This window comes from Dipodomys ordii, unplaced genomic scaffold (genome assembly GCF_000151885.1).
Source record: "Dipodomys ordii isolate 6190 unplaced genomic scaffold, Dord_2.0 Scaffold34, whole genome shotgun sequence".
Lineage (NCBI taxonomy): Eukaryota > Metazoa > Chordata > Mammalia > Rodentia > Heteromyidae > Dipodomys > Dipodomys ordii.
The window spans coordinates 10216605-10242709 of NW_012267250.1; the positions used below are offsets into that span (position 1 = coordinate 10216605).

The 26105-nt window shown below is 39.0% G+C and overlaps 1 protein-coding gene across 1 annotated transcript; it reads left to right on the top strand.

The window, feature by feature from the left end:
- Positions 1-616: 616 nt before the first annotated feature.
- Positions 617-18920, top strand: Znf365 (zinc finger protein 365). Its single transcript, XM_013017124.1, has 4 exons — positions 617-1350; positions 13362-13542; positions 17624-17661; positions 18250-18920. The coding sequence occupies exons 1-4, from the start codon at positions 626-628 to the stop codon at positions 18509-18511; spliced, it is 1206 nt and encodes a 401-aa protein (XP_012872578.1). The 5' UTR covers positions 617-625; the 3' UTR covers positions 18512-18920.
- The last annotated feature ends 7185 nt before the right edge of the window (positions 18921-26105 follow it).

The window sequence follows — 26105 nt, forward strand, 5'->3', positions numbered from 1 at the left end:
AGCACACCAATTATAAAGGTAAAAAAAATATCCCAGCTTGTAAAACCTTTAGCTTGGTGGTGTGCCTAACGCCACTTCGTTTGAGTAATCTTCTCCTTACTTGGGAAAAGCTGAGCTTGCTCTCTTAGGGCTTATTTTGACGATTGCTTTGAGTTTTCCTCGCTTGTATTCAAGTAGGGCACAGCTTTGCATGCAGTATTCAGAATGCAAGAAACTTGACTTCTGGATCTGCCATTTCCCACTTGACCTTGGATTCATTACTACCTTGCTCTGATTTGCTCCTCTACAAAGAAGAGGGCCTACCCACCTCCCCTCCCCCTTTTGAAATCATAGGCAAAGGCTGGCTTTTTCTGGAAAGCCCAAGTAATAAGTATTTGGGGATTACAGGCCATAGCATCTCTGCTAAGAGATTCCAATGTACAAAAGCCATAGTAGGTGCTCCAGAAATGAAAAAAATGTGACTAGATTTGGCTTATGATCTCTTAAGTTTTGATTTTAACACAATCTATGCCAAAAGCCACAGCACTCATGGAGATAAGTGGCCATTGTTTCAGGAGCACATTTTTTTTTAATACAGACATGTAAACTACCCATTTTCCTCTCCATTCCCAGGATCTTTAAAGTAATGCAACAGAAGGCTTTTGAGGAAAGCAGATATCCCTGGCAGGAGTCCTTTGAGAATGTTGCTGTGTGCCTGCCATTCCGCTGCCCGAGGTGTGGAGACCATACCAGATTTAGAAGCTTGTCATCTCTGAGGGCCCATCTGGAATTCAGTCACAGCTACGAAGAAAGAACCCTCTTGACAAAATGCAGCATCTTTCCATCTCTCACTCCTTCAGAACTCCTGAGACAGGGTAAAGTACAAAGTCGAGGCAATGGGGCGAAGCCAAGGCCAACCTATGTTAACTTGTATAGCATCTCACATGAACACTCCAAGGACAGGAAGCCATTTGAGGTGGTGGCAGAAAGGCCGGTGTCCTATGTGCAGACCTACACTGCGATGGACATCCGGGCGGACTCGCTGCATGGGCCCCGGTCAAGTCCTGGACTTCCTACTCCAGATACCAAAGCTGCTTTTGAGGCACATGTCAGAGAAAAATTCAACCAGATGGTAGAAGCTGTGGATAGGACCATTGAGAAAAGAATTGATAAGCTCACCAAAGAGTTGGCCCAGAAAACTGCTGAATTGTTGGAAGTTCGGGCAGCTTTTGTGCAACTGACTCAGAAGAAACAGGAAGTGCAGAGGCGAGAGCGGGCCCTGAATAGACAGGTGGACGTGGCTGTGGAAATGATTGCTGCGCTGAAGCAGCGCCTGACAGAATCCGAAGAGGAGCTGCTTAGGAAAGAAGAGTAAGTGCTGCTGAAACTGGATGTGAACCCCGTTGCTTTAGGGCCCCCAAGTTATAAGCAAATGTTAAACAAGGTTTGGTGTGTGTCATTTGAAAGTATCTTTGGTGTATTCTTCATTGATGTCCTTGAGCAAGCAGGTGTGAGGCTCTGATATTATTTGCACTCTCTGTGCAATGGCTGTGGAGGATTTATTAATGCCAAAGTATCTGTCACCTTGGAGACTGTAAACCACAGGTAATATTTTTACAGAGAGGAGTAACACAGATTACCCGTGGTGGGATCCATTCCTAGCACAAATTGTGTGTAAGCTTGAGTTGAATGGGAAGACAGAAGGTGTACAAGGAGAACCCTTCTTCCTAATTGTCTCTATTTTATGGTCAAGAATATGGGCTACTGTCTTACTCAAGTAAAATAGTGTGTTTCAAGTACAAATAACTTTGGCTTGCCATTTTGGGTTATCTGCCCTTGTTAATGAACCACCAATAGTTGAAGAAAGATCTATTGAATTATAATTTATATTTGGGAGTAGGAGACATTAAGAGAGATTTTTCTGATATAGAAATCTAAGTTGTTGATTTTTTGTGTGTACTGGGGCTTGAACTCACGGTCTTATGCTCTTGCATGGCTTTCTTTTTCACGGGTGCTGCTCCGGTTCTAGCTTTCTCTTTATAATTGGAGATAAGAGTCTCATGGATTTTTCTGCCCGCACTAGCTTTGAACCATGATGCTCAGGTCTCAGCTTCTTGAGTAGTTAGAATTACAAGTGTCAGCCACTGGTGCCCAGCTTAGATTTCTAAGTTAGAGAATTTTACAGTTATAAAATGATGCATGACACTAAAATAAGTCTTGACTGTTTGCACAGTTGGCACTCATTTCAAACAAGGTCATCATAGAAACTTTTATTTGAAAAAGCTTCATAATTGGAGAAGCACTTCCTTATCCATAAGTCTATATTTGACCTAAACTAGAAAAACATACATAAAAATTCAGCATATTTGCAAATTCAGAATGTCAGATTTTATATTAAATAAAGGCTCATAATTTATAGGTTGAAAGGACAAATTTGAGTACAATTATAGGGATTTATTTATTTTCATCTTTTCTTTGCCTTCTGATATTTTTTCTATCTTGTGTTGCACTTAAAATATAGAAATTAAAACTTCCTGAGAAACCCTGTGTATTTAAGGACTCTTTACTGGCTATCCTTAAACATTTATATTCTGCCTTGAAGGGAAACCAAGACACCTTTTGTTCAGACTAGTAGACATTTAAAAAATTACGTAGGAAGGATGAAGTTGAATCTGCAACTAATTTTTTTTATTCCTAGGGGGATGATCTCTAGTGAAAATGTGGTTTTCTTTTTGTTGTTGCTATTTGTTTTGTCTTCTGGTGACCTATGTGGCCCTTCTAGGAAAATGGCAGATGAGGTTGCTCTATGAGTAGGGACAAGACTAGGATTTACTGCGCTTGAAGTGATGAGTTCAAGAATGTCTTATTATTAAAATAATTGACTAAATAAAAGGGGCTTGTGAATAGGTCAATAATAATATTATATTATGTTTAATCCAAGCCATCAAATGAAAATTGCAAGCTTGCAAAACAAAACGTTAACAGAATATGTGTTAAAAAGCTGGGCACTGGTGGCTCATACCTGTACTCTTACCTACTCAGGAGGATAAGATCTGAGGATTGTAGTTCAAAGACAACCTGGGCAGGAAAGTCTGTGAGATTATTATCTCTAAATAACTAGCAGAAAACTGGAAGTAGCACTGTGGCTCAAAGTGCTAGCCTTGAGCACAAAGAGCTCAGGGACTGTGCCCAGGGCATGAGTTCAAGCCCTATGACTGACCCACTCCCCCGCAAAAAGAAAAGAAAATATCCTTTCTTCTCCAAGCATATTTCTCCCCAGTCTCAGAGACAACACTTAAATTTAGTGAACACCCTTTTAGACTTTTCCTGTGTGCTTGCAGCCATATGTAATTTATATATACAGTTCCTTTTTTCTCTCCAAAGTAATTATGACATATACTAGTTTGCTACTTGTCCTTGGAGTACTTTTGTTTTAGCATTACTATGTCTCAGGTATTGGTTGTGTACTAAAGACAGAATTATGCCATTCCTGTTGACTGATACATGATATTCCACGGTATGGCTGCATCAAGATCAGTTTAACCAGGTATTGTATTGACCAATACACAGTTTTGCTCTATTTTCCTAATACTAAACACAGAATCTAAAGTTAATATCCATGTGCATCTTTGTCCTCAATTTTTTTCCAGGTTAATATTTATTTGGTTATTTAATTCATGGTGCAGGGCCTCACACATGCTAAATATGCACATTACCAATGAGCTACACCACCAGCATGAGTTGGTTTTTAATATGTGATTTTTAAGCTAACAGAAGAGAGCAGTGGTATTTGAATTTTGAGAACTAGAATAAAAATACAGCAACATTGTCTTGATCTTTTAACTATAAACAAAGTCTTTTTCTTTAAGCTTTCATTTGGGCCCAGCTTGTCAGTCTCTGTATTCAAACCTCAAATAATCACTCCTTCTGTGTATGAAATAGAACTGAGAGGGTCTTGTCCCCAGGAAGGACACTGGGGCTCTTAGTCTGAGACAGTGACTGTGCACAGGGCCCTCAGTGTCTTCAGAGACTGGCTTTGCCCCTCTTCCTGCCATCTGAATGGGGGTGCAGAGCCAGCTGCCCATTTGCCACACCACTGGTACCAGGTTGATTGACTGGATTTGCCGGGCTGAGCCCCTTCATGCCTCAATGTTCCCTCAGAGGGTGGCATCTCATTAGTCTTTCAGATAAGGAAAGCCCATTTGGCCAAGAACATTCCAGCAGCTGCGCTGCCTACCAAATGCCTTTATATGAAACTTAGGGGTAGATTGTTATTTGTCCTATTTGAAATATACCCTTTGAGGCACAGATGGCAAATTTGGTTCAAAAAATGAAAACAGGCGAGTTTTAACTCTTATTTCCTGCATAGCAAGTAGCACATGATTCTCTCATTTCTCCTTATTTCAACCCATCATACTAAAATAAATCCTTGCTAACTTAAAAATAAATTCATGTAGTATTGAGCATTAACAATAAGGCTTTCATGCTTATACATTTTCTCCTGAACTTTAAAAATTCTTTAGACTGCATAAAAGATTCCAGGGCAGTATCTGCCCTAAGATCATCTTTAGATTCAATCAACTTGGTTTATGGAGGATATGAGTGTGTGTGTGAGTACACACATGCATGCCTGCATACATGCATGTATGTTTATGTGTGAGATAACAGGATGCTGTTCGATTGTCTGCAGTGACAATATTTTGTACTTGTATACTAGTGAGTCTTATTTCACCTCCAGAGAGGAGTCTACATGTTTCTGGCGTGAAAGTACTAGAAAGAAGTTGTCCTTTTTATTTACCAAGTCAGTGAAACTTTAAAAAGTCCTACTGAACCATGTCTTTACTTATTGATGAGCACCCAGAGCTGTTGATAGCAGTGTCTGTAATCAGGGAAATCAATCCTGGCACCCTGCAGTAAGGTATCTCTTCTCAAGTAAGATTGGATTTAGTTGGGAGCTGAGTTGGTCTGTTGGGGGTTAGAAATAATATGATAACAGCAATACCAAATTTTCTGGCACACAAGTAGGCCAGGAAGTTTTCAAACTGCTGGTGGTGCACCTGGGAAGTGCCAGCATTATGCAGATATGTCTAGAGAACTTGAAATCTGTAGTATTTTACCCTAAGTGCTTGTGCTCTCTGTAGGAAAAATGAAGCATACTCAATAGCAGAACCATATTCAAACCCAGGGTAGGTTTTCACTGATGTTTTTGTTTCTTTCTGAGACAGGGTCTTGCTACTAAGTGCAGGCTGGGCTCAAACTTACTAAGTAGCTCAGACTGCTCTCAAATTCAAGAGCTTCCTGCTCATTCTCTCCCATCCCCCAGTGCTGGGATTACAGGTATGTGCTACCATACCAAACTGCAAGGGAGCTTTAGAAAGTACTTAAATGTAAACCATAGTTTCAAATGGATGAATCATTCGAGAACAGACCTTTCTACCTAGAGAGACATTTCTACCCAGAAGAAATGAGAAGGAAGGGTGGAATATGCAAAGGTGGCTAGCTGACAGTGGCATTGACAGGGTAGCTGGGTGGGCTGTCAAAGATAGCTCCTGGAGGGGCTATGTGTAATTTTTAAATTTTAGAACGGAAAGGTACCTCTTGTCTCTTTCAGAGTGTCGCACTCATTTCACAGAGAGAGGATTTCACAGAAAATAAGGACTAGAGCTGTGGACTGACTTGCCCAAGAACAAAGATTTAGAAGCACACTGAAACGGAAGGCAGTTTCCCTGCCGTGTGCTTTTCCATTAGCTCACTGTGTCCTTACCATACTTCTGAAAATGTGATATTTGCCTAAAGCATCAGAGCTTATGTAATTCTGAGCATGGCCCATTTTGGATATTGCTATTTTGAGAGGGCTGCCACAATGACATCATTTATTTTTCTGATGTGATTAAAGAAAATGTCAGCTGTCATCAAAGGTGTTGGAAGCAGGAAAACAGTGGCATCATAAGTATCACCGTGATACTAAGCTTCCAGAACACCCAGCCCAGGTCTTTTAACCTCCAAACAAGGGCTTTTAACTTGGCTCTCCGGATGTCCTTGCTCAGTCAGGATGGGGCATGTGTCAGTGCCAAGCTTTGATGGCAGTGAGGGACTTCTTTGTGATTCCAACCTACTGCTTTGTGAGGTACGGTACACAGAATCCAGTTCTCTTTTCCCTTCCTCCTTTGCTCTATTCCCATCCTGGAGCCCTGTGGGAGGAGTATTTACTGAGAGCCTGCTGTGCCAGGTGCTGCTCTGTTCTGGTTTATGCAGTGTGGAAAACCACATGAAGTGCCCACCTTCAAGGAGCTTATAGACTGGAAGGAAGATGGCATCAAGCAAACCATTAGAGCTCAGTGACACAGATAGAGAGGCAGCAGGAGCTGGCAACGTCCATTTAGGTTTCTTTCCAGAGCTGGCTGTGGAGTATTGGCCTTTAAAAGGCACCATTACCTTGGTAACTTTCTTGTACAACTCAGACTTCTTGTCATTTACTTAAGTCATTCAGTGAGTAGACAGTCTGTCCATCCTGATCTGTAGCGAGGAAGCAGGCCAGGAAACATGTTACACACAGAGTTCAATGGGACAGCAGGGTCTGTTGGCTCCACAGTGTTTGCTCATCTTTATAAATGAAGGCCTCTCTTTCCAAGCTATATCCCATGCAGAGTACAAAGTAGCCTAGCATAAACCAGCTGTCAAACATGTTTTCTCAGCGATGCGCTGTTGGTAAAATTTGGAAACCCAGGGAAATTTCGATGTCTTCAGTTCTCTTCATCTATCCTTTCTTCTCTGTATCTTACCTGAGCAACGTAGAATATATTGACCTACTTAGAACCAGTAAGAACATTTTTATTTTCTCATGAGAGAGAGAGTTCTTTAAACAATTTTTTAAGGAAATTGGGAACCATAATGGTTTATTTGAAAAGCTCAAGAAAAGGTGAAGCAAAAAACAGAGATGGGCCCTGGCTCTAGATGGGGCCTGGGGTAGAATTCCAGCTTGTGTTTTATTGCACAGGAAGCTTATGAGCTCATGAGCTCACTCTGCCCTTTGAGTTGACTAGGAGGCTCATGGTGCTAGGCAGGAGGTGCTGAGTCTTGCTTTGTATTTGCCTTGAGCTGACACTTTATTCTGTCTGAGGTGCTCTGTGATCAATAGCTAGACTATTTTTAGCTGAAGGTATTTTTATCATTTCATATACCTCTGAAGAGTTCATAAATCAGTAATGTAAAATGAAATTTAAATAACTTGATAGAGAGCTTTGCCTTGGGGAGAAGAGGCTAATATTCAAGTGGTTTTTAAGAACGGAAGAGAGATACCTATCTTAGATCCCAACCCCCACTCCTGTAGGAGGCACCTGTGTATTACTCATAAGTGTTATGTCCCAGGAAGTGTCTGGAAAAAGATAAAAGAAAAAAAGAAACCTAAAGAGCTCATTGATACTTAACAGTTTCCAATTGTAGTTGTACATTTCAGATATTCCCTAGGAATTTGTTGCCTCTGTGGTGTTCTGAGCTCATGTGAGCTGCTGGTGTATCCTAATGAAGGAGCACACAGGATCCCAGATCCTCACGAATTTTCTGATTGAATGAAGTAAATGGCACAGTGAGGTTATGTGGAGGACACAGGCAGCATTTCAGCTACCCCTGGGGATATGTCTGGGCATAGTTCCTAGCAAGAGATCCTGAGGTTAGAGAGATTGTTAGGAGTGGGGACTCGGGCAAATGTAAGGAAAAAGATCCTGGCAGAGGGAACAGCATGCCCAGATGTAAGTCTGGCTAAGACATAAAAAATGGTGTGGGGATAAGGCTGATATGTAGTCCTTCATTAATAATGCAGAGCTTCATGTCTGTTCAATTGTGTTGACTATCACAGTATTTTCCTACATACTTCTGTTATTTTTGTGTGTGTGCCAGTACTGGGGCTTGAACTCAGAGCTTGGATTCTGTCCCTTAGCTGTTTCACTCAAAGTTGGAATTATAGCACTTGAGCTATAACTTCACTTCCAAATTTTTAGTGGCTAATTATAGATGAAGAATCTCACAGACTTCTCCTGCTTAGGCTGGATTTGAACCATGATCCTCAGATTTCAGCTTCCTGAGTAGCTAGGATTATGGATGTGAATAATAGGTGCTTGGCTTCTGTCGCTTTTAAATGTGTTTTTAGGTAATGTGCACATAATAGTGTAACTCTGATTTTTTTTCAAATTTAAGTTGTTTTGAACTCTTCTCAGAAGATGCAGTTGAGGGGTACAGTTTGTAAAAAGTAACACAATGTTATCTAATTTGTAAAAAGTAACATAATGTTTTACAAACATGATGTTTGTAAAAAGTAACGCTTGTTCACCTGAGTGAACAAATATTTTTTTATTAAATTTAGAAAGGGCTTCTTTTGTATAAGAAAGGTCTTTTCTTTTTTATAATTTTTTATTGTAAAGATACACTACAGAGGGGTTACAGTTACATGAATAAGGTAATGGATACATTTCCTATCAAGCTTTGTTACCCCTTTTTGTATTTCCCTTAGTATCCCTTCCTTCCCTATCTCTCCAACTCCTCCCTCCCCCACCCAAAGTTGTAAAGTTCATTTTCAAATAGTGTCTTGCAAGTTTCATTGTTACAATGGGTCAATCTGTATCCTTGTTTCAGCATTTTGTTATTTTCCTTCCACTCCCCAAATTAGAAAAATGTATATACAAGATGCAGGGCACCAGAATCAAATACAGTGACAGCTGGTTATACCATGGAAGAACATACAAAACAAAACAAAAAAATCACATAGTACATTAAAAACAAGAGTGACAAAGAAAAAACCTCTTGTGTCCCTATCTTGGGGTTCATTTCACTTAGCATCATCTGTTTCTAATACATTTGCCTTACTCCACACCAGTGTGTTGAACCTCTCCAAACTTTGTCTTGTGAGTTTTAAAACAAAAACACAATGATATAAAAGCACCATGCTCACCTTCAGTTCTTTTTTTCTAGTTGATGTGATACATTCACAAACTTAAATGAGGTTGGCATCGGTGCTAGGTTAGTTGAAAAATACAAGATTATTAACCTTGTATTAATAACCTCCACCATGAATCCTGGGATACTGTCAGATTCTCAGGTCTGCAGACTGTTCTACATGATAATGACCTTCAAGGTCAGTTTCTTACACTCTCCAGTAATGCTTTAAGTAAGCATATTTTCCATAAATCCTTAGGTTTAACAATGTTTAATCTCTTTTTCTCGAAATAAGAAATCAGAGATGGGGCTGGGAAGTGACCTAGAACCAGGTAACTTTCCTAAAGCTGAGCTGTACCTGAATCCTAATTGAATTTCACTCAGGTTGGCCCTTATCTTCTCATCTGACTTCCAGCTTCTGTTTTGTGAGTCAGAGGGTGAGAGCTGCAAACCAAACCCCAAACCCTCTGATAGTATCATATTGTTCTTTTTCTTAGTCATATTCAACTCAGCCTTGTACTTGTGCATTTCAGTATTTGTTTCTTTTCTACTTCTCCCATATATATATATACACACACTACCTGTTCACATACAAAAATTTAATTTTTTTCCAAAAACAAGTTAGTGGTATTGTTCTAAGACTTTTGTAAGTATTTTTAATGTCTGGCTTCATAGAAGCCAACTGAACTTTCAGTGGTTCTACATCCAGTCTCTGTTCATTGTTTTGGTAAATACATGTGGAAGGCATAGTGCACATGAATACACAGTAGTAGAGAAATGGGGAGGGGGGATATTTTGACATTGTTTTCAGGTAATGGTGCATGTTTTGTTTAGATACTGTTGCCGAAAGGCAACTGTTGGTAATTTCTTGATGATTAGGAGTAATGTAGGATCTGAAATCATGACAGCGAGCATTTTGTTCTCTTAAATGGAGATCCATTGGTCTCTTTTGCACTTTGAATGGACATTTACTGTTTGGAATACCATTATTATAGAGGTTATAGATAGAATCTCATCAAACCCGTTTCCCCCTGTTCAGAAAATGTCGTAGATTCCTTGCCTTGGGGCAAAGAAGGGGAAATAAAGAGGTTGTTCTGGAGATCATTCATTATAAATGAACAGGATGTGGAAGGAAGATCTGAGATATACACACCTACTATCCTACAATTAGTCACTCACTTTGGCTATAGTTTTCATCTAATAAAGATAATTCACACAATCCCAGCACAGTGAACACCTCAACTCTTGTCCTGTATGTTTGACTTATCTTTTAAGACAAAAATCATACTAAATCATCAGGTTTACTTCAGTAATCCTTTATTTTGTTTTCTCCTAGTTGATGTAATTCACAAATTGACATTAGGTTAGCATCATTGCCTGCCATGTTGGTCGAAAACTATGAAGATTATTGATAATTGGATGAAGGAGCCTAGACAAAGATCCTTCTACAATATGACATAATGCTCCATGATCAGCTACCAACATTAACATTAATTTTCAAGGTTTTCTATGGGACCAGTAGTGAAACATTACTTGATTTAAACATACAGCTATAATTATAAGCAGTGTTGTATTCAGATTTGTTCCTTTGGTTTTAATCTCGTGAGATTAAGCTGTCAGATGTTGGTGTCTTTTCATACGTTAGACTATACAGACTTCAACCCCAAGAATAGTAAATATATGCAGGGGAAAAATGACTAGAAAAAATACCAAGGGCGTTGGCAATAATTACTTCTGGTTTGTAGAATTTTCTCCCCTTCTCTTGCATAAATATTAACTACAAAAATATTTACTTGAATATGTGTAGTTGATACATATTCAGTTAAATGAACAAAGCCCTGTCCAGTTTTTATATTTTCTAAAAGTGTGAAATATTTCTGTATTAAGATAAAAATAGCAAGTATTGTCAAAAAAAATGAACTGGGAAAAAACGCTAACTTTTGTTTTCTGCCCTGTAAGTACAATTTAGAAACTATTTTATATTCAGTTATTCTAAATATCACCCAGAAAAATCTCTTCAATGGGCTTAAGTCCAAAGGAAATGAATTAAAACCTCAATGTCCAAAAGAAGATATGGCAGCCATATTTTTTCTAGGTCATGTTTCTACTGGCTTTTCATCTTTGATATTGTTCATTCCTTTACTAGGATCCACACAATGTCTGTGTAGTACCTGTATGGGCCTTCTACCCTTGTTGTTAGTGAAGGCCTGCTACTAACGCGAAGGAAAATCAAAGCATATGGCAGGATTGATACTGTAGGTTAGTAAAATACAAAAATAAACACACACATACACACACACACACACACACACACACACACACACACACACACACCACTTCAAAGCCATGTAGGAAACTAGTTCTGCTCCTAGTCTGAACAAGTAGGACATTGGAAAGTGAACATCTTCTCTTGAGGGCTCACATGCCAACGTGGAAACAAACTTGAAATTTTTTGATGAAAGACCTTTCCCAAAAGGAGTCTTTTTCTTATGTGGCGATATGTTAGGCACTGAATGATAGTGTAGTTATTACATATTAAGGGTTGGTGTTTCAGCCTGAACAAGGAGCTAGCAAAAGGTGGGTGGATTCATGAGCATTTTCGTTGGTGAATCATTGTTAGACTCAATCTGTTCTCTTTTGTTTAATGAATATATAACTACCAAGATTTTGCAGAGAGGTATGACTCTATAGAAACTGTTAGTAAAGTTTCTGTGTGGCCAAGTGTGACATAATACATTTGCAAGAGAAAAAGCATGACTAATTGTAAAGTACCACACTGACTAGTTGTACAGAATAAAGCAGTTGGGAACTATTCCCTGTCATGTTGGAAAGATCTTTTGTAAATCTGTGATTTCCTGAGTCCGATTCCCCTAAATACTCAAGAAATGATTGCACTTCATGAAATATAAAGATCACTTGGAGTTGAGAAGGAAGACAAGAGGTGATGAATTGACTACACCGGATGATGTTAGAGTTCACTAATCGATATTGGAGCAGACTGATAGAATAATGATCAAAGTCTTTAGAGTCTTGACTGTATAACTTGAGTGTGATCAAGACAATGAGTGGCTACTCCTTGGAGGCTGAGAAAGTTTGAAGACACATAAAGGGAATACTGTATCCAGCATGTAGTAAAAAGTAAAATTAGGCAACTTACTAACCCCAGTAGGGATGGTGGAACATGCAAGAGGGTGACAAGAATTTCTTAGTACATAAAAGCAATAGATGAACTGTGGTCCTATATAGCATCACCATCGACATCATCATTAATAATAGTATCTTTAGGTAGTTGTGCAAGAGTTTCAATTTACCAGATTAATTTATGGGTTATGTTACTCCCGTGTACATCTTTTGGTAGTGCTGAGTAACTGATGGTTTGCTGGAAAAAACAAGGTCTAGAAAAGGGGAATTGAAGGAGAGAGCAAGGAAGGGAAGGGATGCCTGTATTCCTTAAGAGATGATAGAAAAGATGACTGTCCATGTTCATGTGTTTGAGCTCAAAAGAATGGAGTTCCAGCTGTTTCCTTCTTCACATTGTTAACGTGTATTATAACATTTTACAAGCAGCAAACTATTTTCATACTTTTATTACAAATAAATGGAAAATGGAAAGCCATAATAAGGTTATTACAAATGTCCTGGATTTGTGAATCTGTAATGAATTATGTACTTAACAAAGAACATTGCTCGATATATTTTATTTCATTATTTTGTTCAGTTTTTTAGTTTCATAAAGGAAACTACCCATTGCTTCTCTATGTCAGTGCTGGAATCGCTTCCCTAGTAGACATCATGTGTTTGAGTTATTTCATCCTTAGCTCAGCAATATACTACTGTAGAACGATTCATTTAGTGTACTTCATCAGTGCACTCATCTGGGTCTCTAGCCTCTATACCTGCCTTCTCTGTAGAATTTTCTACCCCAGCAGCCGGGCTTTTAAAATTTAAGTTCAAGTGCTTTATCTAAAACCATCTACCATATCTAGAGTGATCAGTAAGGCCTTAGTTCCTTTCTCCACACACACGTCTCCTGCCTGTGCTTGACTCATCTGCATGTCCCTTGCTGACCTGGTTTACTTTTCTTAGATGTCCTTATAGCTTATTCCTCTATTCAAACATTTTCTCATCCAGAAGATCATCCCTTACTTTTTTCCCTACCTGTTCCCTTCCTCTTAATGCTTTGCCTCCTTGCATCCAGTTTCAACTTTGGTAGCTCTTTTTGCCATTAGACATGCATTTATTTTTACATTTTAGCATGACTATCTGCCTCTACCAAAATTCACCCTCTACATGCAGTCACCAATACATGATGCTGTGTTTTGTTACTGCCACACTGCCTTGTCTAGGATGATAATTAACACAAAATAGACAACCCTCAGTATGTGTTGAATGAATTCATTCCTGTCTCTCTCTTTTTTTTTTTCATTTTGTGTTCTCACATTTTTGCCTTGCAGAGAAGTTGTAACATTCAACCATTTTCTGGAAGCAGCGGCTGAGAAGGAGGTTCAGGGGAAAGCTCGGCTCCAGGACTTTATTGAGAATCTGTTGCAACGGGTAGAACTAGCAGAAAAGCAGTTAGAGTACTATCAAAGCCAGCAGGCCGTGGGCCTCAGCCGTAACATCAGCGAGCACGTGGTAAGTCCCACTTGTTCAACTGCAGATGTGAGGTCTTAAGCACTGTAGGAATGGGCCAAGGATGGAGGGATGAGTAGCTGGGTGGCTGGTGAAAGCTCTTTAGGTGTCATTTAAAAGCACTGCTTTGTGCATATTTGAGGGACGTGATAGCCAGAGGAAGCTAAATCCTAATTGTGTACTTTACCACTCTTTCCTCCTCTTCCTCCACACCACGCTGAATTGGAAGCAACTTCTTTCATATTTGGAAAATCTGAAATATTTGAAATATAAACTGTGTAATCCTAATGACTCAGAAGGCTGAGACCCAAAGGATCAAGGTTCAAAGTCAGCCTGGGTAGAAATGTCTAAGAGACTCTGTCTCCCATGAACTAGCAAAAAACTAGAACTGCAGACGCGGCTCCAGTGGTAGAGTACTAGCTATGAGCGATTCATAGCTAGTACTCTACATGGAGCAAGAAGGAAAGGCCCAGTGGTCAAGCCTCAGTTAAATCCTAGTCTCTTGGCAGTGTCAGAGCAGGTTTAATCACACTGCAGGTGAGGCAGGTAAGGTCCCATCTTCCTCTATACAGTTCCCAAAGAAAGGATATTTGTATAGCCAGAAATGGTCTATTTGAAATATTTTATTATGTATTGAACTTTATTTTAATTTACCTGCTTCCTAGAAGATTTGGAATAATCCTTTTACTTTCCCCCAAGTGGATTATATTATGAGGGAAAGAATAGGAAGTATTTGTGTTCATCAAAAGAATATAAGGTCGAATTATTTTTTTAAAGTTTGTTTTGAACTTCTGTAAGTTGGGATTAAAAGAGTAATAATGATATAATAAGAAACTAATTATCCAGAAGGAGCAGTGAAATGAAAGGCAGTTGAGTAAGAGAAAGAAGGCAGGATATAGGCAACAAGAAGGCCAAGGAGACAGGAAAGGAGAAGGAAAGAAGAAAATGAAATTTTGCACAATGTTTATTATAAAAATGGACACTCAGCCTTCCAGTAATATAGTATGAGTATGTAAGCTACGGCAATGTCGGGTGAGTATGTAAGCTACAGAGCTTTACATAATCAGAGCAGAACAGAAAAGAATGAACTGGTTCTAGCTCAGGTTTCAGCCCAGTATTCATCTCCAACTACATGATTGATTGACTGTTTCTCAGGTGTGTGTCTGTGACCTTCTATGTGCCATGCTCCTAAGGGGAGATTGTCAGTCCAACAAGTTGTTCTCTTTCTTCCTTGTAAGTCTTGTCAGTGTCTAATCATAGCTACAGGGTATACATCTTGCCTAGATGTAGCTGGAAAAAGACCCAGAATGGGTTCATGATTTCTAGAAGTTTTGGGCAAATTTCTCTTCTCTCTATGTATTGTCCCCTAAACCACACTTCAGACCATAATGTGCTACTTTATGATTTAGTCTACAGACACTATAGACTAAATTTATTTCATAACCTAATTTATTCTGTGATAATATACATCCACGATGAAATGAACCATGTATTTGATATAACCAGAGTGCTTAATGTGGTCTCCTGGGATTGCTATGGCTGCAGATGTACAGAATAACTTGGATGCTTATATCAGGGAAAGCTTTGAATTACGTTTGTTGGCCCAGCTGACCCAGCTTGGTGAAAATATAGAACACCCCAGATCCCAGGATTCTGGGAGCTACCCAGAGTAGCTCCATGCTCAGAGTGTACCAGGATGAACAGACATTCTGCCTGACTGCCTGTCACAACCCCAACCCCTCCTGCTTGCAACACCTGAGCTTCCTCTTCTAAAACAGTCAGAAAAGCTATTCCTGCCTTACTCTCGTGTTATCCAAACCCAGTGTGGATCTTCTTTTCCCCTCACATCGCCTCCTACCTCCCTTCTCGTCTCCTCTTCCCTTTGCCTCCTTTCCACTCCTGAGCGTGGTGGGTGCCATTGCCTGACTGGTAAGTGAGTTACTTCTTTCTAAAGGTGACTTCTAGCCGTACATTCTTCTGTACTGTGGAAAATTTCCATCCCTTCACATTTACTGCCTTACCCGAAATAATGCTTTGGCATCTGTTTCTTTCCCTTAATCCCCTTGAGCATTTATGTTCCTTTTCACCTGGCTGGTTTCTAAAAATACAGTGTGCTTACTCAGATATTTTATCTTTATGCTCTGAAAAATGCTGTCAAATTAGACACAAAGTGACCTAATATACCATCTGCCAAAATCACTCACAGAACTGCTCAAATGGGAAGGTCAGGGAACAGCTTGGATAATCTTGTTTTAAGCATCGCATTTATCCCCTGCAGGTTGCTAATTTAGCGGTACTTTATTTATTTAAGGTGTTGCTTTTAGTAGATGCCGAGGAAACTTCTGTGAGCAAGATAGACAAGGTCCTTGCTCTCAATGAGGAGGGATCATGGTAGGTGAGCAAGTAAACCAAGCCACTCTCACATAGTGGGAGCCACTGTCTAGACAGAAAGTAAGATGGTATGTTTGAGCTGCTCAAGGTGGCCCAGAAGGGGCAGCTTTTGAACTGTGACATGGAGAGCAGACCGAATGAAGCTCTGTAGAAAGTTGAGATAGAATGTTCTAGGCAAAGGAAAGGTGCCTTCAGAGGGAGCTAGCTTGGCATGGTTGAATAGGAAAAGGTAAAGTAAGAAAAGGTGAAAGTTAGGACGGATTTGTCCAGCCAGATCTTCGGGTCATATAACAAGCTTAGATCTATTCCTGAGTGAACAGGGAAGCCATCGGAGGGCATGTCAGACTGGAGGGGAGCCAGAGGAATGGCTGCTGGGTGACAGCATTAGAAGTAGAGACAAGAAATGGGCATATGATGTGTTTTCAGGTAGGCTCTATAAGAACTATTGGCCTTGCTGCTGGAGTAGATTTAGCAGATAAAGGGGGAAAACGGGAATAAAGAGGAATCCAAGGCTTTGCTCTGAATAAGTGGGCATGTGGTGCTGCCATTTATAGAAAGATTCCGTGGGAGAAGATCTAACTGAGTTGGCCAGTTGCCTGAAACCTATAGCAAGTTGAAACACTATGCTTATAATTTAGAAATACAGTGGGCTCTCTCTCTGTGGGTTCTATGCACATGGATTCAACAACTGCAGAATGCAAGTATTTAGGGAAAATATTAAATCTATACTTATCAGCACAGACTTTTCCTTGTTATTCTCTAAATAGTGAAATAAAATAACTTTGTACAACTACATGTATTATGTATTATGAGTCACCTAAAGGTGACTTAATGTTTATAGGAAGATATTTATAGGTTATATGCCAATATCATGTCATTTTATATAAGGGACTTGAACATCCACAGATTTTGGTATCCTCAGGGGATCTTGCAATCAATCTCTCACAAATAGTCTTAGCCAGACTAATTTTCCACATTTTCTCTATTGTTCCCTCTTCCAGTCTACTTATTGATGAGACTTTACATTGACATTTGAGAGTTCTATGGGGAGGGGAAAAGTTGGGAGCTAAAAGCTGGGAATTCATTTGATTTGTCTATAAATGGCTGGATGACATCTGGATCACAAATGGTAATTACCAATTTATTCTGCAAGTGAAGACATTCTGAGCCCATGCACCAAAGTATATGCAGATATTTTATTGCATAGACTATTAGGAATGGAAATAATCTCAAAGATAGATGGCCTCAGGGACATTCATGAGGTCGGTCTTCATGTGCCCTCATTTAGAAATGATGTGCTTTAGACAATAAAGATTTTATGCCAATTTCCTCTTAGTTGACACTTTGTGACCAGCCACTGCTATAGTAAATTAGCTTCAAATACAGTTAGATCACACAAGAAATGATTAGAAATCATTTCTTAGAAATCATTTCTAAGATGGATCTAGTAGGAAGCTCTTCAGCTTTTGGAAAAATTTAAGGTCTGCTGATGCTAACTTCTAGGAAGACTGGGAACAGGTGCCCAAGAAACAGAGACAGAAACAAGTCTTCTGATGTGATGGATGGTGCTATGGTAATGCTAATATGTTTCTTATCTCCTTAATAAAAATGCAGTTTCTTAAAAGCACAATATTTTATAAGCCACATCCAGCCTTCAAGAGAAGTAATGTTTTTCTTACTTGTTTCCCTTTAGCTTACAGATATCTCCTCAAATAGGAAACACAGATGCCTGTATGTATATCTTTTTTATTCTTGGGCCATTGAATAATGGTTGTGTTGTATATTTCACTGTTGCATTTTTATATGCTACTTATAAGTGGATTTGAAAAGGTTAGGTGAAAGTTAACCTGCATGTGTGAACTGTTGATGAGACTCCAATACACTAACGTAGTATTTTTCTGGTCTTATCTGGTCGTTTTCTCTTTTTGGGGTATAGTGTAGTCATAATAACTCTATGCTACTATTAATGTAGTGTGGATACTACATTGCTTATCTGTACAATAGATTTTCTCATTCGCTTTGTAGTACTTAGTCAAGAGATATGGGATCTGGTCCCATCATCTCTATGTATCATTCTGGTTGCTGCTTAAAGGTGCCTCAGTTTTATCTCTGGTAATAGAATTGGTGTTATTTCCTTGGGAATTTAGTATCATGAAATCATGGAGGACACAAACTTTTAGGAAAAGAAAATTACCAATATCTGCATGCTCAACATGGTAGGATATAGACATGGTTGTGCAACAAGTACTTAAAATTGTTTTAATGTTTAAAAACATCTCTCTGTCTGCTCACCTCTTCGTTCCTACCCAACCTCTGTAGAAACCGAGGGCACCCACATTCTGTGTGTAACCACCCTGATCTCAAGGCCCATTTCCATCCAAAGGGAAGAAACTTCTTGAAGAAAGCCAAGGATGACAGAGGCGGCATGCAGCCTGCCAAGTCCATTCATGAGCAAGCTGAGTCCGCAAGAGAACTCTGTAGATCATCCAAGAAAGGAGAGCTGCTGGGGCTTAGCCGGAAAGGCAACCTCAGGCCCAAAATGGCTAAAAAGAAGCCAACTGCCATTGTGAACATCATCTAAAAGGGTAGGAGGCTCCAGGAGCATCACCATTGGGCTCTGAGGAACATTGCTGTAAGGGCCAACTGTTTTGTTCTTTGGATATATCCTGTAGGGAGACATATTGGAAAAGCAAAGAATGTAACACATTTAAGCACTCCATTAACCAGAATTTAACCAAGGGGAATCCTAGTGAACCAGAATTGTAAGACAACCTCCTTCCAGATGCAAATCACCTAAAGAATAAACACACAACAGAAAAAAACTATCCCATAATTTTAGTAAAATAAACCTTCAACTTGGAAGTTTGGCCCAGTGTCCAGTAGGGTGTCTCGGTCTGAACATTGTGATCATTAATACTCAGGACCAATTCTACACAAGATGTCAGGCTCTGGGAGAAATTTCACCTGTGCCCACTGTTCTTTTACATTGTGAGAGAAGGAAAAGAAATAGAAAGCTCTTTTGATAGCAGTGTTTAACCTTCAGTTTATTTGAAAGCATCCAAAATAGCAATTCATTTTTCATTCCCTCATCCTTGAGGATTCTGGTTAATTAAGACTCTGATCTTTGGATCACTTAAGCGATTTGCTCAGTCAGACTTCAGTCTTCATTTTGACAGATCGTGTTTATTTGTTCGACTCAGATTTTAAATTTTTACATGCATGTGTATTTGGATCTTGACACACCCATGCTGTCTTCTTTAGCTGAGTACATTGCATCCTCAGACGATGCTGTGAACCTCTCTCTTAATAAGTGCTTCTGTGGCGGTGGTCAGGAAGCCAATAAAACCCTTGCAATCAACAGTACCATTGGTGTTGTGCCTGAGTACAAGGAATGCCAGTAGAGGCCACACAGAGTGCATTGGAACCACTCTGGACATGCTGCAGGTATGCCTCAGTCTTCAAACATCTGCTTCCCTGGTATGCCAGTAGCGCATGTGCGCTCCCTCTCTCCTCTCCTCTTCCTCTCTCCCCCTCTCTCCTTTCTTCTCCCCTCCCTCTCCCTCCCTCTTCTCAGTCTCTCTCCCTCTCCCTCCCCCCTCTCTCTTTCTCCACTATAGGCATGCCCTTCTATTCACTGGCTTACCTTCTAAACCAGCAGCTCCAGTCACCTCCTGCTGCTTTTGTGCTCTTGTAAAACTAAAGTATACATTCTTTAAAAATGTGGCATATACACACAATGGAATTTTACTCTTCCATCAGAAAGAATGATATTGTACCATTCGTAAGGAAGTGGAAAGACTTGGAAAAAAAATATGTTACTCAAACTGATCCAGACCCAAAGAAACATCGGGTTGCATGGTTTTTTTCAACCAAGTACTTGAGGTGTTCATTGTACAGTGCATTCTAAAGTAATTTCTGAAATAAACAATGCATGTAAAATCTGGAATATGACACTCTTCTCCCTAAATGGCTTTCATTTCTATAAAGAACTTTTATTTTCAGTCGTGGGGCTTGAACTCTGGGCCTGGGCACTGTCCCTCAGCTCTTCATCTCAAGTGCTCTACCATTTGAGCCACAGTGTTACTTCCAGTTTTCTGGTAGTTTATTAGAGATAAGAGTCTCCCGGACTTTCCTGCCCGAGCTGGCTTTGAAGTGTGATCCTCAGATCTCAGCCTCCTGAGTAGCTTGGATTACAGACATGAGCCACCAGCACCCAGTAAGAACTAACTTTTAAAAACCTTTTGTTTTAACATTTTCTACAGGAACAAATTTTCATGAATTCTTTTCCTTAAATTTAGTTACATCATCAGGTCTCAGGCAGAATTTAAAAGTGTTGACATCATTCTAGAAGCAAGAATAATTTGTCCATAAATATATATAAATATATAATATACATATAAAATATAAATGTCAAGTATATTAATTTATTTTTAAATATTCATGGAGAAAGTGTGTGTGTGTTTGTGGTGGGTGGTTAAAAATGATCTAAGTTTGCTCATGTAAATTGAATTCTCTTATTTAATTAAAACTGTAACCTAATTAACATAAGTAGGATTATGATTGTAATTGCAATAAGCATCAGATTAGCAGCACATTAAAAATAGGTAATAAAACAGTTACTTAAAATGCCAGAAAAATGAAAAACATAACTTATCATTTTCAAATATTTTCAGTGTTTTATAGTGAACGTGTTATTTGAGTGGTTGATTTGACTTTGAACTTGTGGGATAGACCATTTTTGTGATACTTAGCAGTTATCAAGTGGGAAAAATTATTGCTATGAATATCACTGTTTAGGCTGATATTGTAAAAAATCATGTAATGATGTTATTTATCTGGATAATTAATCTCCTCCAAAGTTCTTTATTCTTTATGCTTACATTATTGATGCTTATACCATTGCATTTTAGAACATTTTGGAACATGACTTGTTTGGCTGTATTGCATGCTTTTCTTTTGTTCTGTAATGTATGCAATGACAGCTTCTTTCAAAAGTTTGCATAGCTAGATTATTTTTTTCCATTTTATTTCAGATAACTCAAGTTGCTTTTAAATGTTCATTTAACATGATTACAAGACATAGTAGCCTTCTTTGACAGTGGTACCAGTGATCTTGGGAAAGCATCATGCTATTATATCTACACTCTCTGTATTAAGCAAGACAAATAATTTGGGGATTTATTTGTTACATTAATTTGAAATTTTTCAACTGAATTCTTATCCCCATACCAGGAAATGTTTTGTGTATATTGTACTACCTTTGAGACAACAAACTTACTTTTGAAATGTAGAATAGTGTCCACTTACACTTCATGGCCTACGGCATGTGCCATGTTCCACTTCAGGTCTTATTTTAAAAGTTTCCTTGCCACCACAGGCAATCAGCCTTAGAATTGAGGCAGTGGGGTTTTTTGAAGACATCACCAAAGTTTCTGGGAAAACATGTTCAAGATTAAACTGGGGAATAGATAGAATTTTATTATTTGTTATGTAGGGAAGAACAGTCTTTCTTTCCATTTTCTTTCTTTTCCCAAACCTAATGGTAGATTTTTATCTGCAAAGTTCAGACTGCTTAGACACTGTTTCCCAGTATTCTGCAGGGTCACTTGTATAGAAGTTGGAATATTCTGTTCCCAGGATTAAAAAAGAAATTTTTAATTATAAAATATTATGATAATAAAGCTATATTTCTGACAAATGTGTTGGTATGTTTTGTTTAATGTTTTTGGGGAAGCCAGGTTTGTTGGTTCATTAACAGTGTACAAAATGGTCTTCCAAAATAAGCTGCACACCGTGTAATAATCACTTTGACCTTGTTCACCCATAAACATTCTTGAAAACTTACCTTGATTGTTTCTGTTCATCTGATGTCTATATCCAAAAGTTCTTTTTGCCTATGTTCATGCTGTGACATCTTCATCACCAACCCATTTGGCATTTCCCCATCTTCCTCCACAACTATGAGTAATTTTCTTAAATCATATTTTTTAAACTCCTCAACTTTCAGCAAAAATTATAGGCAGATTTCATAGTGTACATCCCACCCCACATACATCAGTGATAGTACTCATTGCGAAGCCTGAAGAGTGATTAGACTGGACAGCAAAGAGAAGTAAATCACTGACAGAATCACTCTGCCATTGGTCATTTAAGAGCTATGGAATTTAGGGGACTCCATTTGCCCTAAGTTTCTCTTAATACTTAACTGGTATTAAAATCAATGGGCTACTAGGTTATAGGTCAAAATTACATTTATATTCTATATCTTTTATAATTAAAAAATTACCTTTAAGTAAAGGTTTCTATTCAGTATATCAGTTTATGAGTACAATCCATCTTGATCAATGCATCTCTTCCATCATTTATCCCCAACAGCACCCATCCCCTCAAGTTATCTGGTTCCATTTTTACATAGGTATGTTGAATATTAAAACTCTATTTTCTCACCCTCTCTATACATTTTCCCTCCCTCTTCGTGACCTCAATCCCCTCCTGACATATTTCAGTTTCTTGCTCATTTTGCTAAAGTATAAGTTGTTCAAGGGAGTTACACCATTGGAATCCTGTGTTTACCATACTTACTTGGCTTTTGTCACTCATGGCTCTACCCCCTGAGCCATGGTGAAACTTTTCTGAGAAATACGTAACATACCTGTTCACCGGAGAATATTACTGCCTGCACAGTGTAGATCCTTCACAAATGAATTCCAGGGATGGCTTATATGCACAATCCTGAACATAAGCTGGGAGAAATTTCAAGTATTTCAAATAGAACATATAACAATTTGGATTTGATTCTTACTTTGTGGAATGAAATTTTTTTGGTCTACATTCTGTATTAGTAAAACGGACACACATGAAATTTCCATTTAAGAAAGAGCTACTTAGGCTGTTGCTCTATGATCTATTTAAAGCTCTTGTTCCAGGATAGAAAAGGATGAGCCAGTGGAGGAACCTCATCTGTAGGCTGGCTGAGTTCTGCCCATCCTGCAGTAGGGACTCTGAAAATGTTGGCCTATGTGGTGGCAATTGCCTAAAATGGTAAATGACTTTAGTCCCGTGAAAAGAGATACAGTAACTGTCTTCAGAGATCTGAACTGTCACATGGAAAAATACTTGCTTTGTAGCCATCAAGGCATTATTGAAATTGGAGAAAGAGAGTTGTAAATAAACAGAAATCCAAACACAGTGATTTTTTTTTCTATTTTTCTTTGGTGGTACTGGAGTTTGAATTCAGGGGCACATGCTTATCAGGCAGTTGCTCTACCACTGTTTTGATTTAGTTTATTTTCTACAGGTTTTGTGGTCTTGCCTGTTGACAAGACCAATATCTTCATATCTAAACAACAGGTACATAGGCATGAGCAAAATTGCCTGAACTTGAATGATAAATTTCTAAGTGTTCACACAGAAGAGGTTATCATGTATTAAAGCAAGTCCTTGGTCTCTGAGTTACTTTATATGGTTGGTGGGATTCCATATTGGGTAGGAAACTATAGCCCTGAGATTCTGTAGTTTAGTCTATGACTAGGATTGTAGCTAAAGTGGTAGAATGCTTGCCTAGCAGTCTGAAGGCCTGGAGTTCAAACCCTAGTAAGTTAATGAACAGCTAGCTTGATGGGTACATAGATAAGATCGATAATATAGTAAAATTTAGATAATCTTAGGTAATAATATAGATAGGTAAAAAGATAATAAGAGTTCTAAACAGCAGCTACATTAATACAGATGTTGGCCACATAAAACTTAGTGTTGATACTGCAGATTGCTTTGGGAGATTTTATATCAACATCTTGGGCTTTGTAAACTTTTTCATAACACATACCCACAGTTATGTTTGTAGAGTCCTTTGAAACAGGAATGAGCAGGTATAATTTTGCTTCTCTTAGGTGGAGAAGCAGCAGTGGGAGAAATGGGAGACACACATCACAGCATGAAGTGCTTCTGAGAACAGAAGCATCTTACCTCACAGAGTGTGGCTTCAGTTTGCCAGAGAAGGTACATTTTTGTTAGAACATGACTCCTGAATGCCAGCCAACCCCTTCCTCTGGTGTCAGTTGAATTGACAGCCATTCTTTCCAACAGAGGAAGAACCTGGCAATGTCGAACTGACAAATGCTGACTAATATGTCAGAGTCCAAGGTCATGCCTTCTTCTAGGCATTTGCCTGGTAATTTTGATTCGTATTCAACTTTTTTATTTTCTTGGGGAAAAAAACTTAAGATGGCGACTGCACCATATTTACAATGAACGAAGGTCTTAAGAAATTTGAAAAAAATTTCTAGGAGCCAGAGTGAAAAGTAGAATATTGTTTTTCTGAGGCTTACTCAGCACTCATTCATAACATTGAGTTTCCTCACTGGTAACAAACCTGGTGAATAGTCTAAAAGACAGGCACTTATTGATTTTGCAAAAGTTTTCAATGTCCTAAAGTTCCACTTAATATTTACTATCATTTACTGCATCTGTTTTAATCAAGCCACTGTGAGAGACCTAAACTTGACCACTGTTGGCCACCCCAGCTTGCCAAACATTCACAGCATTCGAATTATGGAAATCTGTTGCTTAGTACACATGATTTTGCAAATAACATGTTGGCAATTTGCGGACTGATGAAAGTGGCACCGCATTCACCTCAGTTGGATACATCTTAAAAGAATCAAAAGCCATTTTTATTTGGTTTTTATTTGTTTTTTAATCTCAACCTTCTCAATCTCAAATTCTTGTTGAGGAAAGAAACTCTCCTTGCCCAACTTTCAGGAATACACCACTTTAATCTCATCCTCACATGAGGTGCTCCCTGACATCATAGTGGAGGAAACCTGGCTTCTTTAAGCATAAATTCCAAGAAGCATAGAGTGGGGTAAGGAAAAGGGGGTGGACAGTAACCTTCCCCATCATGCTCTAGCTCTGACCTGCTTCTCCACCCAGCTAGCCGCACACCTCTGCGTGACTCCCTTCTGGCCTCCAGCTCCCTCTCAGCATCTGGGAAACCCTGATTTTATTCTTTCTTGGAATTGCCCTTCTCCTTCTTCACCTGACTTATTTCTACTTTGTCTTTAAATTTCAGGTCAGCGGTCACTTCCCCAAATCAACTTGCCAGCTTTCAGAACTTTATATGCCTCCTCCTCATAGGATTGAGCCAGTCATGCCCCCCCCCACCTTGATATTTCATGGTGTGATTACTTGACTCATGTCTGCCTCCCCTGCTATTCTGTTGTTTGCATAAATAAGGGACCAACTTTACATTTTCTGTCCCTAGCATATCTCCAGTGCCAGATGTACTCCTTGGAATAAATTGGTTCATCCCTAAGTACTTTTGGTGTATATGGGTATCAATGGCCTTAGATGTGATTTAAAAAAAATAATAAAATGGTGGACCAATGCAACAGAGATACTCACTAGACACTATGCTGGAGATGAACTTTACAACTTGGGGCGGGGGTGGTAGGAAAAGAGGAGGGAAATGCAAGTGGGAAAAAAGAAAATGTACTCATTACCTTACTTATGGAACTGTAACCTCTCTGTATATCACCTTTACATAAAATAAAAATAAAAACTAAAATTAAAAATATCTCCCTGTGCCAGTGGCTAGTGCCTGTAATTCAAGCTACTCAGGACACTCAGACCTGGAGGACTGTACTTCAAAGCTGTCTCTGGTAGAAATGTCTGCAAGACTCTCATCTTCAATCAGCCAGCAAAATACCAGCCTGAAGGCATAGCTCCAGTGGTTGAGCACCATCTATGAGCAAGTAAGCTGAGTAAGAGGGCAAGACTCCAACTTCAAGGCTCAAGGCCTCACATATGACAGACAAGTGTGTCATCACTGAGCTACAGTTCCAGACTGTAGTTATTTTTAAATCTTTGATAACTCCAATGTTTAAGTTCACCCAGGATTCTGGTTCTGTTTTATTTTTCTCTTGATTTTGAGTAATGTCCTGACTCATATCATGTTAATTTTTTAAATTAAATGCTGGAAAGTATATATAAAGATTGTATAGGATCCCAAAATGTGAGCACCCTTCCTGTACTAAGCAGATGGAATTCAAACCAACCACCTTAAAATAATCAGTGATGGAACTCAAAATGGATTAAAGACCTTAACATTAAACCTGAATCTCTGAAACTACTGCAGGACAGAGTAGGAGAGACACTTGAACTAATAGGCACAGGAA

Excerpts from the sequence above, each read along its gene's own strand:
- Znf365 (XM_013017124.1), top strand. The coding sequence starts at position 626 with ATGCAACAGAAGGCTTTTGAGGAAAGCAGATATCCCTGGCAGGAGTCC. Across the intron at positions 1,351-13,361 it reads GAGCTGCTTAGGAAAGAAGA|AGAAGTTGTAACATTCAACC; the intron begins GTAAGTGCTGCT and ends TTTGCCTTGCAG. Across the intron at positions 13,543-17,623 it reads GTAACATCAGCGAGCACGTG|CTTACAGATATCTCCTCAAA; the intron begins GTAAGTCCCACT and ends GTTTCCCTTTAG.